The sequence below is a fragment of the Mauremys mutica genome, chromosome 18 (genome assembly GCF_020497125.1).
Source record: "Mauremys mutica isolate MM-2020 ecotype Southern chromosome 18, ASM2049712v1, whole genome shotgun sequence".
NCBI classification, from domain to species: domain Eukaryota; kingdom Metazoa; phylum Chordata; order Testudines; family Geoemydidae; genus Mauremys; species Mauremys mutica.
In genome coordinates, this window is record NC_059089.1 from 15,437,495 (window position 1) to 15,455,442 (window position 17,948).

Below are 17,948 nucleotides of genomic sequence, written 5' to 3' on the forward strand. Positions count from 1 at the left end.
CCTCCATACTATTGGAAATTTATGAAAATCTATTCTTATTTTACATTTAAAGATTACTCTTTTTAATTTAATTATTCATTCTCACAGTTGCTATTAAGAAAAAGAATTGAGGAACAAGAGAGTAATGAGACAGCTGTACTTTCAGTGTTCCATAATTTAAACTGAATTACTTTAGGCAATTTGCTTAACAATTAGAACAATTAAACATTTTAAATTAGTTTTAGTTTCTTCACCCAGTGCACCTTCTGCATGAAAATATTGAAAAGCAATTGAAATTGTTTGTATCTTACCTTGAATTTCTGGATCTGAGCTTTGTGTGTGGCCTCTCTTGCCTTAGCCAATGAAACATTTAGATCTTCAATTTCAGAATTAAGTTCTTCATTCTTTAGACAAAAGAAATACTCATGGATGCATGAATACAAGTATCCCCAAAGTCACAGTTTCAAAACAAAGATCTTTCTGAATGGGCAGAGCTGAATAATAAATGATCAATTTGTTTCTTTATTCACCCAAAAGGTAAACAAAAAAAACCTGAAAATGCCCAACTGAGCTTTATATATAAAGAAAGCAGTTCAATAACTCTACATACAAGTTCAATAACTTGTGCTATATGTCCACAATGTTCCACAAATATCTGAAGGTGGCCCCCACTACCCTGGCTTTGGTTAATATTAAGCTCATTCTCACCACACAAGGTATTATAAGCTTGTGCCTTTCTGCCAGCTCTACAATTGCTTCTGAGGATTCAGTAAGAAGCTCTCTTTTCCCATCTCTCAAGAGCAAGTGTATCAGCTCAGAAATGTATCTTTTTCCCATGGCCATTATCAAAACTCCAGCCAGCACACTCCGATTTCAAGTAGCAAATATGACCTACAGTCTTCCATAGAACTGTTTGAATTTGCACTACTGGCCTGCTCCAAGGCCTACTCAAATCAACTGAAAGACAGTGGCTTCCGATGGATTTGTTCCAAATTACCTGGATACTTCTAACCAGAAACATACAATCAACATACCTCTTTTTCCTTTGTTTTTAATGCAAGAGTTAGGCCTTGAATGGTTTTATCCCTTTTCAAACCATTTTTCTTTTCAACACTAAGCTCATTCTCCCTCTCTCGTAGTTCTTCTTGAAGAGACTAAATAGATTACATTAGGTTGCACTAAGTTAAAAAGTTCATACTAAAATACACCATAAATGCACAGTATGTATTAAATGCACTAGCTCATGCAGTTCTTACATCTCATTAGTCAAGCCATTAAAGCAGACTATAGACCAACCCTAAGAGGTCTCCTTACAGATCTGTGACAGGAATATGATGTACTGGGATGGGCATGAGTATCAAGCATACTATCTCAATATTTGAGGAGTTCTCCTATCTACTTTGCTGTTTGGAAATAGGCTGAGCCTTTGCTTTGTCTCCTAATACAACAAAAGAAAACTTGCCAAAGGTTCTGCATTAATCCAATTTGAATTACTCACTCTTTACGTCTAAGAACACATACAAGGAAAAAAAAAAAAAAGACTCCCCAACATATATGTTATAAACGTTCAAAGAGAAACAAGTTTTAAACATACCTGGATTTTTTTTTCAAAGCAATTTCTCTCATTTCTAAGTTCCATTTTAATAGCCTATAAGAACAGAATAGTTGTCACTCTGAAGTAAAAATACTTAAAGCTTTTGGGTTCCATCATTAATCATTAAAAATCAGACAGTTAGTGCTTCATATCCAGACTCTCTTTTGGAGCTTGTTAAGAGGAGTATGCCTCCAAACCAAGGTAGTTAATAAAATGTATAGCTATAGGACTCCAACATTATGACAAGACTATTTTGTAGATTTCTAGAAAACAACTTTCCCAAATGAGATCTTTCTACAGAATTGTACTATGGAAAACTAAAGAAAGCCATGTTCCTTGATGACACACGACAACTCTGCTTGACAAGTTAACAAAAATGCATTTTTAAAGGGGCAGTTATCTATGACAGCAGGGCACACTCAAAGTCGATTTACTAAAAACTGCTCCATTTTAATTAAGACTTTTGGGGGGGTAATTTTCCCCAGAAAAGAGAGCGAGATAAGCAGCAGCAACTTATACTTTTACATATCTTTAAGACAGGGGTTCTCAAACGGGGCCAGGACCCCTCGGGGGTCACAAAAGGTTATTACATGGGGGGTCGTGAGCTGTTAGCCTCCACCCCAAACCCCGCTTTGAATCCATAATTTATAATGGTGTTAAATATATTAAAAAGTGTTTTTAATTTATAAGGGGGGGGTCGCACTCAGAGGCTTGCATTTGAAAGGGGTCACCAGTACAAAAGTTTGAGAACCACTGCTTTAAAGAGGACAGTGCAGTAAAGGTTATTTATTGTACCAGTAATACCAGTCAAATCTCTCTCATCACTATTACACCCTGATAAAAGAATACTGTTTCTAAGGTGGATATAGCCACGGCCACTGAATAATAAAGGAACTGATTTTGGCCCTCATGCCATAAACTGATTTTAAAAGAACTATGCTAAGCCCGATGAACCTCAAAAATGATATTCCTGATCAAATCAAGCCAGGGTAGATCAATCCTCATTTATGGTTTGAAGAGAGCCTTGAAGACCTCAAACTAGCCTTAAGACTTGCTTCTGTTTTCCAATATTCAAGATAGTGTTTGACTTTCTCCACAAGGCACGTAAAATAGACAGGTGACTGGTAGATAGTTCCCTCTGTAGAATTTGGGGGTTGGCCTTCTCTATTTCCATGAGACCTGGTTATGCCTACTTTTACTATCAAAGCCTCCCATCCAGACCACAACAGTGAAGAGATCATTTTAACTTTCATGTGATATTCTGTATTACATAAGGAGAGTTCTCTATTAAAGGGGAAGCCTTAATAAGAATTACATGCCTATTGGCTTCAGCTCAAAACATCTAGAGGATTATTTTTGGATATCTATTATGAGACAATGACATATTATGTGCTACAGAATTGTGTAGAAAACATAAAATTACCCCCCAACAATGAAAAAAAAACTCTGTGATGTGATATCTCAACAATGAAAAGCATGAAGTGTAGTAGTGATCAATACTGGCTGCCAAAACTACAAGGTGACCAATGAAAGGAATTTGGGATGGAGAAGTTAGAGGGTGGAGGAGGCCTCTGGTCACTTATTTACAGTTATCCTTAAAACCTTTAAAATCCTAAACCATGTGAGATTCATAACAGTCAAGTTTTCAGTCAGTTTCCTCACCTCTATCTCACTATCTTTTTCATGCCTCAAAGCAACAGTAAGTTCTCTGATTTTTTCTGCAGGTAAGTTCCCATCACAAGATTCACTTTGAGACTTTTCCTCTTCAAGGTGCTGAATTATAGCTTCTTTACTTTTCAGAGACAGAGACAGTTGCTCTATAAGTCTAAAAAATTACAAGATGTGGATATTAATTTTGCATCATCATCTAAAACTAAATACCAAACCACTGTGGTAGATTCTATGGGCAACTTCCCATAGGACAAAGAGCACTGGTAACTCAAATGACCAACCCCCCTCTTTCCCTCCATAGTAACCAGAAAATTTAAAGCCAGCAACTAATAGAATCAAAATTATCTAAAAATAATTTTTATTTTTTAGCAACAATACTCTCTTCAAGTACACCTCTACCTCGATATAATGCTGTCCTCGGGAGGCAAAAAAATCTTACCGCGTTATAGGTAAAACCGCGTTACATTGAACTTGCTTTGATCCGCCAGAGTGCGCAGCCCCATCCCACCCGGAGCACTGCTTTACCGCGTTATATCAGAATTCGTGTTATATCGGGTCGCATTATATCAGGGTAGAGGTGTACTGGTAAGAAAGTAAAATGCTTAACCCTTTTATCCTAACATGTTCCACATGAAGAGTGCTATATCTAAATGCTCTCTAATATTTAAGAGTGTCATCAGTACAGACCACTTCCTACCAATTTCTATATTACACACACACAAAGTAATGAATGGCAGAACATGTATATATTAAAATATAACTAGAAGGAAGTATGTAAGCTAGAGCACATTAGAATCTTAATGTCTTTGCATAGAATGGGATGACAAATGTCAGTTACAGTCCCTTCCTTACTCAAGTGCTTGTATCACATCTAACTTGCTTCTATTGATTTAATAAAATAAAAATAAAATAAAAAACACAACACAGTTGAATTTTCAGCCCCATTTAACAGCAGTTCCCAAACCACTGTCCATGGACCACTAGGAGTCTGAGTTCTTCCTGATAATCTACAAAATAAAATCTTTTGATCAAATAACCAAGGGATTGAGAGTACAGGCAGGTCCAACAGATGCATTCTCCAATGAAGTGGTCTGCAGACTAAGAGTTGGAGATCCACTGCCGTGTAGCAAAAGCAGTAGATCACCACCAGTGTTTGGTGGAATAACACTTTGAAATGTAGCCTCACATAGTTGTGGTTGTAATTCAAGACTGAAGTTCCTAGACTCTTACATTGCCAAACCCATGCAGAGTGAATATTTCAGCCCTTACAGTAAACTTTCTCCATTAATTCTCAAGCTTTCTACGCCCAAAAGTATTTGCGCTGATCCAGCATCCAAGCATCTATCCCTAGTAAATCAATGCAATACTGGACCATAAAAATTGAGACATTCTGATCACCCTGTTCTCCCACACTTTAGCAGCTGCTCTCTCACAAGCTACTAGAGTTAGAAATTAGCGCTTTACCCGATTTGAACATCTCAGGAATTATCAAGCATTTGTTGTATTCAGTACAGCATGATTTAAGATAAAGTATCAAGACTTATTAGTGCAAGTTAATGACTTATGCCACTAGAGAGTTCAGATTCACAATTTTCCAACTGTATAAAACATTTATATCTGACAATTTATGAAATATCACACTTAAACCTGTCATTAGTCCAGCAGTCTGTTTTAGACACTACTCCAAGAACACACACAGAAAGTTAAAGGACTCGGACAAATGTAACCTTCCATCTGTTAATAGTGTGGACCAACTGTGCAGTTCAGCATCCAATAATCGGAAGAGACATTCGCTACAGTTAAGCCCATGAAGACAGATTTTAAGAGCTCCCCTAGACTCTCACTGACAACTGAAAACTTTTGCCAGGCCGACCTCTGCTGACTAGATATACATTTTTATCGCAGATATTCACAGACCCTCTGAAGTTTTAATTCTAAAGAGGAAAAATGCACAGAACCTGATATTCCTCCCTCCCCCCCCCCCCAAGTTGTCCCCATGTTCACATTACTTCATGGTCACCAACTCATGATTCATGCACTTTTCATCTCCCATCAACTCAAAGACCTCCAAAAACTAACCAAAGCATTTACAGCCCAAACTGCTGCACAGTATTTTCTACTCCTGCTACAATTACTAACCTCAATGGACATGTCAATGGGATTGAATAGCATGTGAACACCATGAAAGCAGGAAATGGGTACAAACATACAAATCGTAGCCCCCTGCCCCCCTTCCGCAATGGCTCAATAAGCATATTATTCTTGCACACAGATAAAAAGCAATGTGGCCATGAACATGCTTTAAAGCAGTGCATGCATTTCTAGGTCATATGCCCTCACCCACTCTTCATTTTCAGACCACATTTAAGGCTCAATTTTCCTATGAAACATGTAGCTAGTAACACTGGTTGCTGGGTTTGTTCAACAGCTCATTTTACAACACAGGTATTAACCGCTCCTGGATCTCAGATATATCTGAGGGTAGGATCAAGCCCTTAAAATCTATTTCATATTGACTGGTTTGTTTTTATCACCTTTTAACAATTAACATTTTCCATTAGTTAGAAAGATTATCAATAGACATCTGACCTGTCTTTTTCTGGCAGTTCTGCAATACTATCCAGCTCCTTCAGATGTGTGTTTGTAACTCCAGAGAGTTTTTGTTCGACAGCCATTCTTAGAACTTTCTCCCTCTCTGTCATTGCAAAGGCTTTTTCCACTTCTTCTTGGGCAGCTTTAAGATTCTGTACTCAAAATAAACAAGCACAAGGCATTGGAACATTAAAACCAAATGTTCAGCAAGTTCTTCCATGCTACATTTCCCTTCCCAGCATTGTATATGGTTAATCATTAGGTTTAACATCCTTAACACCTCTAGTTCACCCTTCACTAAGATCTGCAAGTGCTCTATAAACATTAATCAAGAAACCCTCAACATGCACCCGTGAGTAATGAGTATACAATCTGCATTTTACAGATAAAGAAAATTAGGTATAAAGAGGTGAGGAGACTTGCAGCAAGTATGTAGCGGACCTGGAAACAGAACGGAGTTCTCCCAGCTGCAGTGCTTTGCTTTTTCCACCAGACAATGCAGGCATAGCCTACAACTCTTGAACTTGAGAAATAAATATTTACAATCAAAAATCAAGGAGATGTTCAATCAAGGAAATGTTTTACTCTGTAAAAGATCAAATCGATAGTCATAGCTATGACGGAAGCAAGAAGTACCCTTTCCGATATATATATGTTCCGCAGTATTCATCAAGACCTGCTATCAACACACACTGTCCACAGAGACAATTTTCTCCCCAACACCAATCAAAACATAGGCGAGAGCTGTAAATTCTCTCCAAATTCTTCAGGAATTTTCTGATGACGTTGGCAGTGATAAAGAGAATACATACTCTCCCAGAGTACAAGAAGCAACTGATCTTAGTGGTTATGTTGAAAATAACCAAATGGCTGGACTACTGTCTAACATATCCTGTAGCCATTTCCCCAACACGGTCTTTGTCTCCCTATGTACTTCTCAATCTTCCTTACTCCTCCCATTCTCGCCTTTGTGCATCTATGATCATTGCTCCCTATGCCCAGAACAGTTTCCCTGTTATCTGCCAAGTAAACTCATCTTCAATTCACTGTTATTTGGGGGGGAGGGCGGGGGGAGCGCCTCTTTAGGAAATCCTTTATCATTAGTAATGCCCAGACCCCTCCACTCCTGAAAAAGTTGTTTTATGTCTTGAGTGTGTTCACTTTTAAATCAAAACCTCTTCAGGACAGAGAACATGGCTTGGCTATGTCCTTTGAAGCTGTGTAAACTTACGGTGTTATATTAAACATCTGACTAATAATATTTCTATGTTTGTCTGATTCAGAAGCATAAAGAAAATTAGCCTCGGAGGCCCACACCATTCTTTCCAAATTGTATGAAAACATTAAAATAACCTTGATATTAGAATATTTGCCAATCTTCTGTTTGATGACTTTCTACGCAAACAATGGTCTGATGGATCCCTTTGGCACAGAGAGGATTCTCTCCATCCACTGACATTAAGCTAATAACACCAGTGAAATGCAAAAGAACACTCTGAGACTACAAATATTAAGATTCCAGCAAACTAAAGGGAAGGTTGGAGTGGCTGCTATCCCTCTGAAGGAGCTCTCCCCGTCTAGGGATACTTCTAAGTTATCCCAACAGAGAACACAATCCTGAAGCTCATAACAATACCTCTTAAAGCATCTCTTTTTTCCTGAGTGGGAGAGTATACCTTTGGAATATGTCAGAATGCATCAAGTATACATCTTTTGGGAAATCTTTTCTCGGAGAAGGAACCCGCACCCACACACAAAATCTCACCCCCCTGGACAAATTATACAAGTTCCAGGTTGTGATAGGTTATCAGTATATGCTGAATATATATTTCTGGAACTAGGTACATGCATTTCCAGCAAAAAGCACTTAATATAAATTTGTTTTCTGAGTGGTTCTGCCTCCCTTCTTCATGATGAGAAAGCACTTTTGTTTGTGGGGCAGGGGGGAGACTATCAGAGAGCTCCCAATGTCTGGCCACTCAACTGTGAACACATGTCCCAGAACAGCAGGTTTTATCATAAATTAGTTGGGAACACTTGGGCAAGCCCCTTGTTAATCCTTCAGAACCATATCAATGACCAGTATTTGGCAGAGGTAACCCATCACTGACGGAGGAGTTCAAGAAAGTTTTGCTAAGATACCTTCTCAGAGACACACAAATTAATGTGCTACCAGACTCCTGCTGCAGTCAACACCTGGCAGATGGGATGATATAATCCAATTCCCACCAGCACCACAGCAGATACTGGAGTGGAAGGCGAGTGAGCAAAATACAAGATAGTACCTCTCAATCCATCTTTCCAGAAATAGGTATTGCAGGTGACCTGTCACAACCCAGTCACATATACTGAGCACAGACTTTAGAAGTCTCCGTGTCACAGACTCGTACCGGTATATAAAGGTCTCTAACACCATAGTTATTGGGCCTGTGGAATGACACCACCTCTTGCAGCGTGGTTTCACTTCCCTAACAAAGCAGAGACTTTGCTGGCAAGACCTTTCAAAACCCAATCCCTCATTACCCCAAGTATCACAGATAACCTTTCACCTCTCCTGCAAAAGCCTACCTTGCAAGAGATGGACTCCCCAACCCCAATTAGGAGATAATATGCCTTGTTCTAAACATACTGCTCTAGTGGATTTTGGGTAAGTACTTCGTGGGGCTCTGCGCATCTTCCACATTCCGAGATTTAATAATATTTGACAAAGCTTCCCCATTCATGGCATTTATTCTATTTTCATTCTGGCTATTTTTCCAGTGAAGCTGAAACAGCGACTCTGAAAGCAGCATTTAAGCAGGTCACAATGCTAAATATCTCAGCTGAGAGCACAAAAGCACTAGGGAGCTCTGCACAGCAGAGTCAATAACTAATTCAATTACTCTTCAATATTGGAGACTTGCCTCTTCCAAAAGGTTTATTCTGCTGGTGAGAATTTCTTCCATTTGTTGTACTTTCTTATGAGCCTCTTCTTTCACGCGCTGTATTTCAGCATCACCACCTTGAGCCAAGCTTTCAACTGCTTTACTGCAAGAACAAGATGTAGAAATCTCCACATTTAAAAGAGTGTGGATCATGCTCATAATTAGTGCTTGTACTTTTGAGAAACAACAAGGTAATTGGGCATCTTTCCTGTTTTTTCCACAGGTGACAGACACTGTACTAGCATGATCAGATTATGGCTGCACAGTATGACGCATTTAAAGCATGGGCACGCAGAATATATAGGCAGAGGGATTCCAATGTACCTGCATGTTCTGTATGTTACTTTACGGATTAAATATAAATGTCTACATTTATAGAACAATGATTGGGGCATTGTCTCTGCTTGATGAAAAGCAATGAGAGTTCTCCACACAAGTCTTGTCACAGTTGATAAGAGCCGTTTCTATTATCAAAGAAATGATAATATATATAAATGTGATACTATCTTGATGTTTTTAAAGCTTCAAAAATTATCTCAAGCCTCTGGCAATGTTAAATTTCTACAGAAAGCAGCATTACAACAGAAAATGAACTAGTTAAAGGGCACACATATATATAAATCCCTACCCAATTCTCTTTTCCCTAGTTTGGAGTGCTTTTTAAAAAAAAAGACTCAGGACTTTGTTGGTGTTTCTTATGTAATGAAGTGGCAATCCTACCTTTATTGTGCTTTACCTATTTTTCCTCAATTCTGCTTCCTATCATGAGCTTCAGTAGTGCATGCTTCCCTACACTGACCAGCAATATGCCTTGACAATGATCTGGAGGGATCATATTTAAGGGTAATTGGGCAAATCAGTCTGCGGGGCCCCATTGGAAACTTGGCCTCTCAGGCTGCCAACGAGAGGTCTCATTAGTGACAATTTGATACTTTGTGAGGTGAACTACACAGAGACCTAAATTCATTGAACAGATGCCACTTAGCAACTGTTAGCTAGTAACAGCTTTCAGTCACTACAAACCTGGATTGGTTATCAACCAGGCACCTGGAGGTGAAGAGTTTTATATCCAATTACCAGTCCTCCCAAGCCATCCAATTTTTCTACAATACACATCTCTTCCAGCTTATACATAGATACAGTAACATTGACAATCAAGAATCTGAACAACATACTGATAAAAAGTCAGAATCAAGTTAAATATTCACTGGATAATACCAATTGGAAGAGCTTATTCTAATCAAATTTACTAGCAACCCAGTTTTTAAAAATAAATTAATAATAAATAATAATAAATGTGCACATTTTTTAGATTTTTGAAGAACGGGAAGTGGCATGTTTCACTTTCAATCAGTATTGAACTAACGTCCCGCCACTGCTGACAATGACACTTCAGGTACCATCTTTTGGATGAGCTATCAAAACAGATGCCCTGAGGGCAAGTAACCATTAAGCTCTGAGGACATCTTCATCTTTTACAAGTGTTGGGATGTTAAGCCAGTCCCAAAATTTCGGCAATTACATTCTATCTACCTGAAAATACTCCTGGAGGTTCAATTTGATATGATATTCTTCACTGCCTATTCTAACTATGTAATGGTCCTTTGTGCTTTTAAACATTCGTATTTCACTCCAGAGATAGGTGAAGCAATTTCTAAACCTGAGTTTGCAAAATCCTCAGGGATCCTCATGTACAAAGGTACCAAGAAGACTCATTATATACATGGCAAGTTCTTGGCAGTCCTAAGTTCTAGAAAGTTCTAGACCCTTAGAGAGACAACATACTTACGAGGCTTTGATGAGCAGTTTTTCCCTCTCCTGCAGGTCACGTTTCAGACTTTCTACCTCAACCTTCAGCTCAATATTCTACAACACAAAGTTAGATGACAAAATGCCACACAAGCCAATGCAATGCAAAGTTAACCCTGCACATGGATTACATTTTCCTGTAATAGGCGATAAATTCAAAAACAAATTAGGTGCCGAGTTTGATGGAAATAGGAAATTACTTCAGATTCTTAGCCTTCAAAAGAGTCTTTATGTTACAAGGCTTGAAAATAGTCTCAAAAGTCTCTAAAGCTTCTTAAAATCATAATACTACACCACCACAGTATATATGTCACACAACAACATTAAAGACTATTTTCCCTTTTACCATATTTACAAGGAAATTTGTCATTTATTAAAAACAGATCAACCCAGTTACCTTGAGTTTTTCACAGCCATACAAGCAGTTTTGCCTACACAAGATATTTAGGGTATGTCTATACTGCAAACCTAAGTCAACCAATATTACATTAACTTACAGCCACCGCATGTCCACACTACCCTGCTTGGGTCGCTGGTGCGTTTCCTCACCAAGAGCACTTCCACTGACCTAAGAGGTTCTGAGGGGGCTGCCCCCTCTGACCTGCCCATTCCCCAGAGGGAGCAGGGGTAGGAGGGAAACTGCCTAGGGCTTCTCACACCCTTTCCCCCACAATCCCGGCTCCCAGCTGGGAGCAGGGTCCCAAGCCACCTCGGCTTCTCGGCCCAGCTCCCAGCTGGGAGCAGGGTCCCAAGCCGCCCAGCTCTCCAGGGAAGTAGGGGCTTTCTTGTCACTTTGACATCTCCTGTAAGTACCATAGCAGGAAAAATAACTGACATTCAGAAGATGTAGGTATGACATTCAGGTGGTATAGGTAGCAGACTTGACCTTTCATTTTCTTCCTGCTATGACTGGACTGGGAGATTACATTGTGAACACTAACCATCAGTGATATAACTGAATGAGAAGACTCCAATAATCACAACAAGGTATTTAAATTAAGATTTCTGAGAAGAATGACACACTGATTTATTGTTTTAATAATTTAATTGTTCGTTAGCTAGTACTGAAAAATTGAAGTTAATCTTTCATATTGTATAAAGGTCATTTTAATCCCTTTATTATTGCATATAATTAGACTGAAGTGAAAAGAACTGGCAATACTGAAATTTCCAACAAAGGACGAACATCAATTTTTCAGACAGTAGGAATTGTTTGGAAAGATACACAGTTACTTGCAACGATTTTAAATACCTACAATTTTGTAGATGTCTTCAGTTGGACCGTCAAATTTCTGTTGCATTCGCTCCTCCAGAAAATATATGCGAAGCTTTAGATTGAAGTTTTCTTTTTTCAGGTCAGTTATTTGCTGTTTAAGAAGAGAAATAAACAAACTATGCCACATTTCACAAGTAAAATTGATATTGTATTTGTTTTAGTTCCTCACAGTGCAAAAGGCAAATAAAAAGTAATAAAGATCACAAATTAACAGACCATGAAGATATGAGATGTTTAAAAAAAAAAAAAAGTCCCTACTTAAAAAGTTATCCAACAATAGAAATGGACACAGTCATCTTGACACCATCCTAGTCAAAAGTAATAAATTAATATTCTGCAAATACACTAGAATTGTGGGACCATCTCACATGCACACTGCCCCCAAACTATCCTCCCTTAGGCTAATTCTGACATTCTAAACCTCTGAATAGCTTTCAAATCAGCTGCTTCACCCCTTACATCGATCCAAAGAGAGAAAAAAAGAGACCACCATCTTTTCTCTCTTCTCCATTATGTGGAATTCCTGTTGCCTATCGACACCCCCCCCCCCCCCCCCCAAAAAAAACACACTGGCGCAAGATCCAGAATAGGTAATACACTTGCTACTAATTTGGGACTGGATAAGGGCCAGTATCTTGAGGCTAGAAACACCTGCTTTCTGTTTACTCATGGACAGCTAGGAATCTATTCCACCCACATCACTTCTAATTCTACAGCTCCCCACAAGGCCATGAGACACTGGCCCTTAGGGGAAAAAACAGCTATAAGATTGGGTTTTGTTAAAATACAACATATTTTAGCATGACATTTTGCAGACCAGAAGGGAATGCCCCTGCCCCAAAGAGCTTACAAATCAAGTATTAAAGCAGCCTGGCTTTACAGGCAAAAGGATTTTAAAAAATTAGGTTTAAAATATTTTTGTAGTAGTTATTTTCCTATAAAAAGGAAACTTGAACAAAATACATGGAAGTGTGGAGTATAAAGATTTTAGTGGTAAAAGCTTGGAATGTCCCTACATCAATCTTGAGGCAAAGCCACGAGTAAGTCTTGTCATCCCAATCGAATGCCAATAAACACTTTATCCTACAGAGTCACATACCTTACAGTACAACTGTTAGCGTATAAATACACGCAGGGTATTAAAACAAGTCGTCTTGTACCTGTGTCCTTTAATAATTGTGACTTAACTTTCCCAATAGGAAGAAGGCATATTAGTTAATGATTTCATTAAAGAGAAAGTCTCCTTTTAAATTTTTTAAGAGACCAAGCATGAAACATTTATTCAAATAAAACAAGTGCCTCCTGCCAGCTGCTTTCTGGAGAAAGAAACTGAATATGTAACTGAGCAACTAATAAAATATTTATATAGGCTTCTCTAGAATGACAGTGTTGTGCAGCTTGCAAAAATTATTAACAATACAGTTTTTTAAAAGATGATTGGCCTGTAGAAGTTAGAGTTTTTAACTCTGAGCCCAAAAAATGCAATCTCTTCCTCTAGGCTGAGTCGTTCTTGCTCACTAAGTAGCCTCATCGTTACTTCCACGATTAAGGACCACGCAAGGGAGCCTGGGTTCTCAGGACTGGGCCAACAGTCTGCACACACTGCTGCAATATGAGGAAGGTTATCTACTTTATCAGACTTTGGAAGTCTTCACTCCACGGTACTAGAAAGCAAAAGGAATGATCACGAAGAGTGATAGAGCCAAACCTTGTCTACACACCGATTTAGGTGTGTTGTTGCATCAATTTAGTTAGACCAATGCAAATCTGTGGGAATACACAAACCAACTGAAGCATTCGCACACAAAGTTGCATTGATTTAATTAAACTGGTGCAACATCACACCTTAATTAAACCAATGCGACTTTGTGTTAAGACCAAGCCCTAGAGCAGTGGTCCCCAAACTTTTTACCTCGTGCCCCCCAATGCCCCTGTCTACACCCCTCCAAGCCAGAACTGGGAACAGGGACACAGATGGGTGTAAAGGGACCAAGGCTGGGGCCACAGCTGCGGGTGGGGCCGGGGCCAGGAGCGGAGCCTCAGCCAGGAGCCAAGTCCAACAGCCAGGACCAGGAGTGGAGCTGGTGAGTAGTGCTCCCTCCCCGGCCCTGTGGGGGCTGGACTGGGCCCCAGCTGTGCCCCCCCAAAACTTTCCTCCGTGCCCCCCTAGGGAGCGTGCCCCACAGTTTGGAGACTTCAGCCTTAGAGCATACGAAGATACTGAAACCCTCTTTTGCAGCAGTCTCAGAAGTCAAGAATTTCTCATATAAATGAAGGCTGTAGAATTGGGCCCTGAGGGACCAAACCTGCTCCCTTTACTCAAGCAAGTAGTCCCACTGAGTTCAGTTTGACTGTATGTAAGAATCATACAAACAATATTTATCGCTTAATTCTTTAAATTGCCAGCGGATTATTCCAGGTTGCCATTATTTTAAATAGCTCGGCCAATAAAGACACTGAAGTTAAAAACATATGAACGTTAAGTTACGTTAGTGAAACTTTTTTCTAGTCCTACGTTCATCACATCTGCAGCACAGAGCGGAGCTAGGGCAATATTGACAGTTTCGGAAAATCCCATCCTAAGTGCAAACGACAATTAAAATGCAACAATAAACTAAGAACTGAAAAACACAAATGCCAAACAAACTCAGAGCAAAGGTGATTCAGTCATACCCACAGACTTTTCAGATTACATCATGCAGTTAAAATGACAGCTCAATAAAGCCACAATGTAAAATGTGAGCAAGTTAACACAGCTGTAGGAATTTTAACTCTGAGTCTCCAGTTTTAACTTATTTTTCTTTAAAATTTCCTTATTTCAAAATGTAAACAAAAGGAAATAAACCCAACAGGTTTCTTGAGAGAAACTGACTCTGCGATTCAAGTACAATCTATACAGCCAGGTGCCATACGACAGCATCAGTAGGGAAAATAGCACTTGTCCTTTTCAATTTAACTGCAATTCCACTTTTGCATAAAGCCACTTTTATGCAAAATGACATCTGTCACCACAGGCTGTGGTTTCACTGCACAGTAACAGTTCCTGCCAGCAGAGGCCATTTTCCAACAACAAAACTGTAGTTAAATGGTTGAGAAGAAAAACAAAACAAAAAAAACCAGTCCTTAGCCACGTAACCAGACATTCCTCCTTTCCGCTTACCAGCGCAAAGTAAATGGGGAAAGGACACAGTTAAAAAGTCTTTTTCCTTTCACTCATTTAACTGCATTTCCAGTTGCACACAAAAGCAAGCTTGGTGCAAAAATTCCTTCTGCTGCAAAGAAACCAGACCATACGAGCACTTAAATTCCTATTTCTATGCATGTTCAAACTTCTGAACCCTAAGGAATTAGGGTGTAGAGTCTGAACATCCTGTGCGCCTGCACAAAGGGGGAAACTTCTGTGCATGAATCTCCCCACTGCCCACACAGGGGTCAACTGTCTCCTCTGCTCTGTTCTTCCTCTCTCATACAGGTCAGGGACATCACTCACATGGAGAGCAGCATACCATTCCCCTCACATGTCCTGCAGAGAATCCACTGAAAGGTTAATGCAGCCTCAGGATGCATGCACTGCAGATAGTCACTTTTCTTCACAGCCGCTCTACATGGAAAGCGGCAACATCAAGCATTATCTGTAGCTTTGCCTAAACTAGGATTTAAAGGTATGATGAGATCACACTTCCAAATCATAGTCTAGACAAGTCTGCAGCTGCCAGAGAACTGGGAGAAGAGAAAAGACTCCTATGAAGGAGATACCTGGAGCCAGCATGGAGGCCCATGCAGAGATTGTCCTAGCCTCTAGCAGAACCCAACATCCATGAGGACAACCTTGAGAATTTGAGGGTTCTGAACCATTGGGAGGAAGGAAGGATGGAAATCCTGTGCCTGTTCTGTAGGGAGGAAAACACAACCCATCCCTTTTTTCCCTCACATGGAATAATCTGGGAGACACTCCACAATGGGAATCTCATGGAGTTTCCCCAACTGTCCAACAGCACTTTTCCTTGGAAATGGACAATCTGAATATTTAAAGTTACCAAGCCACCTCAAAGTGATTATTCCTCACTGGGTAGTCACATGCTATGTTTAAAATAGTGAGCTGATCTGAACGCAAAAAACAGTAACAGTTGTTTTAAGCAGGTCATTCCTACCCCATCTAATATTTGATGGCTCAAAAAAAAAAAAAAAAAAAGTCAGACAGACAAGGAGTTTGTAACAGCTTTCGTCAAAGCTTTCCAGAACAATTCATGTTTGGACCGACATCAAGCCTGTGAATGGCCCAAGCCTGAGAAAGGTACAAGAAGCTGAAAGAAGGATTTAGAATGGAGATAAACACTCAGCCATAACAATGCTACAAAATGCAAACAATGCTAAATTTTTAATCAGTTACACATTTTAAAATCATATGCCCTAAAAAGTAATTAAGTCTTATCTTTTGAATACCAGAAAGATCCTACAACATATATGATGGTTTAGTTATGTTACAACCATTCAGAGATCAGAAACTGGCAGCTTTATTAAAGACTGCTAAATAATTTATTCAGTTGAAATCCCTCACATTTGGGAAAGTGGCAACCCCTCACCCCCACATTTTCACAAAAATGTTCATGATATTCCAATGAGCTCCAATAACAAGTTTTCCAAACCGAATCTGAAAACAATACAATTCTGTTCCACATATTCTATCAGTTAAAATGACATTGCCTGTTAAGTCAAAAAGGCATTTCCTTATTTGTGTTACAAACACATTTAGCTAGTAAATCTGATGGCAGAAGGTATTGATATAGCACTCCGCCATTAAAAAAAATGATGCTGTCCCTAAATCAATGCACATTCAGTAATTCTTTGAAATATGAGGCTGCCATTGATTCCTTTTAAATACAATTATGAAGTCAGACAAATGCCACATATTGCATTGTAAAGATATGCACTAATACTATTCTTTAGGAGGAGTTTTGAACACCGAGCTGTGCCCATTGTTATTCAGCAACTAAGATGGGAAGTTTGCTAGCCCTAACAACAGGATTTTGCTTCAATCTTGAAAGTTACAGTTCAAAAGTGGTGTTAATCATGGACTTCAACAGCTAATGGACACCACTTGAGGTCTTAGCCCAGAGTCTTCATGCATTTATTTATGGGTCCCCATGAAGTTATTGTACATCTCTGTCCTGTCAGTAATGAGTTCCGCAACTCGGTCACTAAATTTTACATTACAAATTTACTTACATTTTCATAATCCTTCATGGTCCGAGCTCTGGTTGGTGAAACTGCATCTTCCGCCACATCCAGGAACGCTAGACATTTGAGAAGACAATTAAAACAGATCCAAATACCAAAGGATGCAAAGGTACAATTTTATTTGGAAGAGGTAAAAAGCTTATTTTAATATCAGAATGTATTAAAAGCATTAGACACATTTGTCATTTCATGTCCCCTTTTTACATTATGGACTAAACGAGTTGTGACAAAAAAAAAGAAAATCCAGACAAAAGGTACCATAAGCATCACTGTACAAAGGTGTTGAGCACCAGCAACACCCATTTAAATCAATGGAAGTTGAAGGTGCTCGTGACTGCACAGCACTGTCCCACACAAGACCAAGCCTTGCATACATGAAAGATGTAGCAAAGAAATATTAACTACTTCTCTGTGTATATGGATTAGAAATAATGAAAATGTGTCTCTCCCATGTACTCATTCTGCAAGAGCCAAAATTTATCAAGGGATGCAAATATGGCACTAAGGCTGCTGTTCACATATGCAAACTTTAAAAAGAGTGGGAAAAGAGGTTCTATACAAAAGATTTCAAGAAGCCAAATAATACACAAAATGTAACATTTTATATTCTCTCTCTCTCTCTCTCTCGTTGAGGTACCAAGGTCAGGGTTGTCACAATTTAGAGGAAATACTGAAATAAGTACTTTCAGAGTTATCAAGTAATTCTATATACTTTAAACAGCCTTTCAATATTCCCAGGAATGCCAACCAGAAGTCTTCAAACATGGAAGATTTGATTAACCTGACGAGATACTGTAGTTGCTCTACGAACTATGTAACAGGATCACAGCCATACTGCAATGTAGGTATAGTTCTTATAATTGCT

General features: G+C 39.1%; 1 protein-coding gene across 3 annotated transcripts in view; it reads right to left on the reverse strand.

Moving 5' to 3' along the window:
* The window catches only part of CDK5RAP2 (CDK5 regulatory subunit associated protein 2), a 101,093-nt gene that overhangs the window by 79,904 nt on the left and 3,241 nt on the right, over nucleotides 1-17,948 (reverse strand). For 2 of the 3 annotated variants that reach the window (XM_044992162.1, XM_044992161.1), the window contains exons 3-11: nucleotides 17,072-17,139; nucleotides 11,826-11,936; nucleotides 10,550-10,626; nucleotides 8,740-8,863; nucleotides 5,834-5,988; nucleotides 3,236-3,398; nucleotides 1,574-1,627; nucleotides 1,014-1,133; nucleotides 291-383 (exon numbers count right to left, since the gene is read on the reverse strand). In XM_044992162.1, coding sequence (XP_044848097.1) covers nucleotides 291-383; nucleotides 1,014-1,133; nucleotides 1,574-1,627; nucleotides 3,236-3,398; nucleotides 5,834-5,988; nucleotides 8,740-8,863; nucleotides 10,550-10,626; nucleotides 11,826-11,936; nucleotides 17,072-17,139 — 965 coding nt within the window. Of the gene's footprint in view, nucleotides 1-290; nucleotides 384-687; nucleotides 838-1,013; nucleotides 1,134-1,573; nucleotides 1,628-3,235; nucleotides 3,399-5,833; nucleotides 5,989-8,739; nucleotides 8,864-10,549; nucleotides 10,627-11,825; nucleotides 11,937-17,071; nucleotides 17,140-17,948 lie in introns of those variants that run through there. The other variant, XM_044992163.1, reaches the window with a different exon arrangement.